At 38.8% G+C, this 7,243-nt stretch overlaps 1 protein-coding gene across 17 annotated transcripts in view; it reads right to left on the bottom strand.

The window, feature by feature from the left end:
- RUFY3 (RUN and FYVE domain containing 3) overlaps positions 1–6,890 on the bottom strand; it is a 60,429-nt gene extending 53,539 nt beyond the window's left edge. For 7 of the 17 annotated variants that reach the window (XR_002830641.1, XR_002830643.1, XR_002830642.1 and 4 more), the window contains exon 1: positions 6,161–6,353. Coding sequence is in view for 9 of the 17 variants with exons in the window: in XM_014460643.2 (XP_014316129.1) it covers positions 6,161–6,338 (178 nt within the window). In the remaining 8 variants the exon portion in view is untranslated. Of the gene's footprint in view, positions 1–6,160 lie in introns of all 17 variants that reach the window. The other 10 variants (XR_002830638.1, XR_002830640.1, XR_002830637.1 and 7 more) reach the window with 5 other exon arrangements.
- Positions 6,891–7,243: the final 353 nt, after the last annotated feature.

A 7,243-nucleotide genomic window follows, 5' to 3' on the forward strand; every position in this document is an offset into this window, starting at 1 on the left:
TCCGTATACACATACATACATACACTCTACTAGCAGAGCCCCCATATTGTAAACAACAAATTATATTATACTAAACTGCTATTTTCTAAACAAGATACAGTACATCACGTCTCCTGGGGACTTATGGTCACTGGATTCTGGCACAGGAGTGCTGTCTCACAGGTTGATCCAAAGCTACCTGTGTTTGAATCCTGGCTCTACCACTTACTATATATCCTCGAATGTCAATTTGACCATTACATGCTTATTGTTTTCTTTGAAGTGAAAATAGGAAGTCAAATCACAAAATTGTATGTTACTGATATTCATTAAGGGTTATTAGTTGTTTTATTTTTCTACTTCATTGTTAAAACACTTCAGATTTTAATGTTAAAAAATTAACATTGTGTATACCCAGAAGAAAAAAAAAATCTACTACCCCTAACATTTTGAGCCTAGTAGAGAATGTGGCTTTATTAATATTTCTGATAAAAAGGTGAAAATTTAATGGAAAGGAAATTTGGAAAGAGGCAGAACATATATACTGAAAATCTGTCAGTTGTAACATTGGGGTGTCTCTGCAAGTGCTGTCTCCCCACCTCCCCACTCCACTTCCTCCAGTTAGTGCCCAGATAACTCCTGCATATCTTTTAGGTCAGAGCTCAAATATTACTTCAACTGGAAATCTCCCCGGGAACTCCCTAAGATTTTTGGTTTGATAGCACTGCCCTGCAAGGATCACAACTGTACTTGTTTGAAGTACCCCACCCCTCACTCATCAGTTAAGACCCTCTGCATCTTTGAACAATTGATTTGTCAGTTGGACTCTTCCTTTGTACAAGTGTTGGAAGACATCGGCTGGAAGACATCAATTCCATACAATAACAGTACTGTTTAAAACAGCCTTAAGGGATAAAAAATACATTTTTAGAAGCCTACCAAGAAGTCTCTTAGCGAATATCTCAATTTGCATATTTTACTTTAAAAAGTATTCACATCCTAAAGTCATGCAATATTCCTTTAATTATAAAATCCAGTGTATCACTGTCTCAAAAATAATTCTGAACAATTTTAGTACTTTGAGTATATATTTGTTTTTGGAGCAAGAGTGAGGTGTTTGGTTCATGTAAGCATCTGTAATGGTGCTGTTTGAGTTCCTGGAGAAACAGGGGACAGAAAATATATGAGGGCTGCAACATAAACGATAAGTGGCACACAGAGGACCTACCTTGCTCACCATGCTGTACCTTAGGACCTAGCACAGTGTGGGGCACAAATTATGAATATGTGGAATGAAGGGCTGATCTTATGATAAAAATTGCATGTTTTTCAAGCATTACTTTTTTCTTTGGGGGTTCTAATAAACACTAAGGATTTTTCTCCCAGAAAAAAAATGCACAAATGTAAGATTTTACATATAATTTTAGGATCATGGATCCCAGGATTAAAAACTCTGCACCAGACTGTAGTGAATTCATGCTATTGAAAGGAATTTTAAAGACAGGACAGGCAGTTAGGGAATAAGAGGGGTCCATGGGAGAGGAATGCATAGGTGAGGGCTTGGTGCAGACAAAATGCTTATCTTACTTATACAGAGGATAGAGAAATGTGACAAGATAAGGGGAAGGGGAAGGCATACATTCACAGGGGATAGGGAAATGTCACAAGATAAGGGAAGAGGGAAACATACTTCACAGGGGATAGAGAAATGTTACAAAGGAAAGAGGAAAAGGGGAACACCGGATGGGCTTTGACTTTGGAACTGACACCCTGCAAAAGAGTCACCAATTAGGAAAGCACGAGATCATAAAATGGGGAAGGGGTCCAATTAGAAGGAAGCTACATTGACAAAGAACTCCCAGCCTTTAAAAACCTTAGACCAGTGGTTCTCAACCTGTGGGTCGCGACCCCTTTGGGGTCGAACGACCCTTTCACAGGGGTCGCCTAAGACCATTGGAAAACACATATATAATTACATATTGTTTTTGTGATTAATCATTATGCTTTAATTATGTTCAATTTGTAACAATGAAATTGGGGGTCACCACAACATGAGGAATTGTATTAAAGGGTCGAGGCATTAGGAAGGTTGAGAACCACTGTCTTAGACAAAGAGGCTTGGTTGGTTACCCCCTGGGGAACCCCTCCCTATGTGGGAGTTTGTATTTGCTTCCAATTGATTCCCACACTTTTACTAACAAGTCCTTTTAGTCCTCGAATTTTATTCTTCAAACTTCGTGAGACAAGAACCCACAAGGAGAGTCTGCTCGTGGAACCCCATGTTACACTATGAAGTTTTTTGGTAAACAGCCATCTGGCTTCACCTACCAAAATGCCTATTGGGATGTACACTTTTTTTCATTGAAACACATGCAGTTCCCAGGCAGGAAGGGGTTATACTAGCATGCAGTGACATCAAGGAGTGAAAGTACCTTAGTAAATGTCATTGGAGTTACCTCAGCACCAGACACTTGCCAGTGGTTGATTAACAAACACTTTCCATTTCACCTTCAGGGTATTTCTCCTTGCTTACTAGTATGTCCTATTGGCAGAGTATTCCCTATTGAATGGAAAAAGCCTGATGCCAAACTTGCACACATACTCCTTTGGGAAATGTGATCACTAAGTGCTGTATAGCTTTGAATTCCACATCCTGGTTCCTAAGAAACAGGGTTGTCCTTTGGCAACTAAGTAGTTCATACTTCTTTTATAGCAGCTTCTGACATCTTTGTTTCATTTCTTTACTTTGAGGGTGAACTCAGAGGGCAAGGGTTGTCTTTCTTAGTCCCTAGACCTGGACTCATCAAGGTTGCCCAACACATATTTCTGACAAACTCACAGACCAAAACACATTCCTTGTGTGTAGTGCAGTCTCATTACTATACTCACAGATGTTTCATATAAGTTCTCTCTTTATACATTACAGTATAAATGTCAGCTATCTTAAATGAACATTAAAACAAAATACAACTACCAGGGAGAAACTGCAGAGTTATGAAATAACAACATATATGAAGTCTGCCATCTACAGTAAACCTAAAGCCAAAGTCATGAGCTAAGGTTCTCAATGTGTCTGTCCAATAGATCACTTCTTCATAGTCCTTCTCTCATTATCTGTATTTGAGAAGCAACTTTTCTAAGTCAAAAAAGTAATTTCAAAGCTTATAGTTGTCTTTGTAACCAAATGGTATGCTTTACTTTATTAAACTGATCATCCTGCATCACATCAATATCGGATTTCCCATCTTTAAAAGAAGGTTAATAGGAAAACAAGTATTTCTTACTGTGTTTTATTTTAAACCAATTATTTTCTTGTTTATAGAGCTTCGAGAAAGAACAATGCTAAAACATGAATTTAAACTACTAATGTTCACCTTAATACTGTTCCAGAATGTTAGATATAAAAACAAAAACATTAAAATGGCAATATATTTAGCAATCTGGCTTCAAATGCTGCAATTCAAACCTCTGGTCAATGAATAACTATTATACAAAAAACTAATGTATATAGGATTAACATTGTAAAAACATTAACTCTCTCATTTAATCCTCTTAATTTATTATGAAGGAGGAACCACTCCCAACTACTTGCTATTCCCTAGCTGAGCTAGCTCACTGGGCACTATTTGAAATGCACTGGTTGGTGATCACCTAGTTATCACTCAAGGTCCAGCCCAAGTCTCATTTCCTGGATGAAGCCTTTCCTGAACCCTCTCCTCCCCTGTGAAAACAATCCTAGGCTTTTGTCTTTAGGGGAAATGTACTCATAATAAAGATTTGTAGACTTGCTCCCGGTTTTTAAAAAAGTGTATTTAAAAATAGACAGAGATATCCTCCTTGACCACTAATAGCATGAAAATAATGGAGTGAATATTTTTATTCCATGTTTTTAAGGGTTAAGCTAGGCAGAAACTAGGTTCCGGCCTACACTGTGGGCTGCAGTGAAGAGCAGGAACTGTTTTCAGAGAACAGAAGTTGGAAACCACAAAGCTTCTATTGCTGAGGCTACACCGCCTATATTATCATTTTAAGAGGGTACATTATGCTTTTTGCCCACTTTCTCTTGTGGGAGTCAGGGGGCCCCACTGTAGGACCTGCGTGGTCAGATGTCTTTCCCTCTGTGGGTCACTGAAGCATTCTATGAATACTCCTGTGTGTCCAGGCGCCAGGTGCTCCATTTTGTCAACAAGGTGAGGTTGACATTATCACTGGCCTGGTGACCACCACTTAAATGCTGATAGCTGAATTAAACCTAACAATTGTCACTGGTATTAATGTTAAAGCAGACATTTCTTGGGACTAAATGACTGTTGATACATCCAGAATTAGCCAGTGGAGCAAGGAAATAAAAGTACCACCTGGTTCCCTAGCCTAGATCACCACGCCTACAGATGCTTTCCTGTACCTGGGCTTTCTTTTGTTATTTCTATTTTCAACCATTTGAAATTCTAGCTTTTCTTGCCAAATTTAAGGCAAAATTCCAAAGTTCATTGTCAGCATTTTCTATTTCCTTCACATCCTCTATTGTTGATTCTAAGGGGTTGGGAACTTCTCATTTGTCTGTTTCCTTAATGAAAGGATGTGCCACTTATAGTTTAGGTTACAGCTCTCTTCTGTAACAGATTTCTTCTTTACAAATGCTAACATAAACCAAATAGCTCACTTTTGCTCAGTCATAGGAATCTTGCTCACAAAACAAATACATACTTAAAGTACTAAAATTGTTCAGAACTATTTTTGAGACAGTGATACACTGGATTTTACAATTAAGGGAATATTTCACATTGCACAACTTCAAAATGCATGGGAATATTTTTTAAAACAAAATATGCCAATTGAGACATTTGGTAAAAGATTTCTTGGTAGCCTGCTAAAAATGTATTTTTCATCCCCAAAGGCTGTTTTAAATAGTACTGTCATTGTGTGGAATTCCAGCTGATGTCTTCTACCTAGTGCATTCTGTAACTTAGAGCTAAAGGAAGCAGCCAACTGACAAACCAATTGTTCCAAGATGCAGAGGGTCTTAAAAATGACTTAAATACTGACCTTAAAGACACACCCCAAATGACTGCTTTGTGTTCTGTGAGGTTAACCCTCTCTAATACTTGCTCAAGGCTAAGTCTAACCGAGAAAATAAAATTCTTAGCAGACACAATGGGTGAAATCTGAGTCATGGAAAGATTGCAAGGCCAGGTCAAGGGCAGGGAATCACTTTTCCCTAATGCAATCTGCTATGTGCACTTCCCCTCTACCCTCTGTCTTGCAGATGATATGCCTAAACATCAGGAAAAGGTTTATGAAGAATTTCTCTCATTTGTGAGCATGTTTCTCTTTATTATTTTAAGGGCACAGAATAAACACTAGCTAGGAGGCCATTACTGCTTAAAAACAAACAAAATAACTTGGAGCTATGACTCAAATTAATTCTCTTCCTTATGGTATTAAGAGAATTAAGGGGTAGAAGCTAAAAATCTCTCACAATTTAGAAAGTGACAAGTCAAGACTACACAAAAGTCTCAAAGGCAGTGACAATGGAAATTTCAAATGGGTCATCATAGTGACCACAAATAACCTGCAAAAAGCAATGGCCAAAAGACTCCATAGGTAGGGATTACCTTATCAATCATGTTAACCTTTTCAGGCATTATGCTTTTTTAAGAGTCCATATTCATTAAATAAGCACTGAATGTAAAACTGCTTTCTCATCTAACCTAATAATCCATATTATTTAAAAAACGATAATGTTTGACCAAATATTTTTCTAGATATCATAGCCTGTTTAACATTATACCTGATGATACGATATTCTTTGAGTGTTTCAACTGTATCATGTACAATTATAATCAGGCTGTCCTAACTTATTCTATTAAGAGTCACTGCGATTTCTGTAGTAGTTCAGTATATAATCAAAGTTAATAGATTTTTCATTATCGATTAGGGTCAGATGTGATAAATGACCTCAAATGTTCTCTTTAGAGGCTTAAAGACAAAGAACTCTAAACAAGCACCAGCATCTTTTGAAAGGATACCTGAGGGGGCAGGGAAAATATTTATTTCCCAGTAAAGTAGAGAAGGTGGTTAACGGTTAGAGTATGGTTTCTTCCTACCTGCCCCTGGCCCACCCAGCCTGCTGTAACAATGAGGGTGCTGGTGAGATACTATGGACAGGGTCTGACCATACCTTCATGGGTAGGCTCTGGGTCAGGCGTAAGTGAGATGTCATCCAGCTCTCGAAGGCAGAGCCATTCTCCATCCATAGACACTCGGAATTTGCAAAGGTAGATGGTCTCCATGGCAGCCTGTGTGATCTTGTCAGTGGTGGGGGTTGGCATATCAGTTGGAGGCGTCAAAGCAGACATGATGACTCAGCTGGGACCACAACACACACACAAACACACACACACACACACACACACACACACCCCCGACAAAAATAAAACCTCCTCGCCCAAACCCCCCAAATCCAAAGCTCTGGAACAAAGCTCTCAAGGGGTGCAGGAGGTTAAAAAAGAACACACACAAGGAAAAATATCTTATGGTTTAAGAACCAACTGTTCAAGATAAACAATTCTACACTATCTTTTCCCATAGACAGTTTCTACCACATAACAAAATAAAATGATGCTGTCTTCTCTCAGCTTCACTCCTTTTATCTTCCCTCCCCTACCCCTTCTTCTTCAGCTGAGCTATAGGCTTTAAATCCTGCACAGCTGATGCCGCCTTAGCTGGTTTTAAAAAACTGGCCTCTGCATGTGTAAGTGAAAAATCCTCCTCCTTTGTGCAGAAAAAAAAATACAAAAGGAAAAAAAATGAACAAAATTTTCAATTTAGCTTTAACAAAATCCTGAACTGCAGAATCACTTCCAGGATCTGCTTAGATGAGCCGGGATGCTGAGTTCTGACAGGATTGGTTGTGCGCAGTAAGCAGGGTGTTGACCAAAATGGCTGACTAATGAACTGAACTGAAAATCCAGGCTCATGTGACCAGCTGCTCTGAACGCAGGGCGAGCAATTCCCAGGATGCTTTATAGATGCTGCTGATGCGGAGAGAGCAATTAGGCTGCTTGCTCTCATCCTGCACAACCCACTTCCAGACTGTGCTAGTCAAACTGTGATCAGACATAACACAATGCACAGATCCTCATCAATTCCCCTTACTTTGGGATAAAGGCTGCCTAACAGGAGGACAATTAACATAAGAGGCAGTTAGATTAATTTAACAAGCACATAGTCCACGTCTCTTTTATCCTTATATACCTAGATA

The sequence above is a fragment of the Myotis lucifugus genome, unplaced genomic scaffold (assembly GCF_000147115.1).
Source record: "Myotis lucifugus unplaced genomic scaffold, Myoluc2.0 scaffold_136, whole genome shotgun sequence".
Classification (NCBI taxonomy): Eukaryota; Metazoa; Chordata; class Mammalia; order Chiroptera; family Vespertilionidae; genus Myotis; species Myotis lucifugus.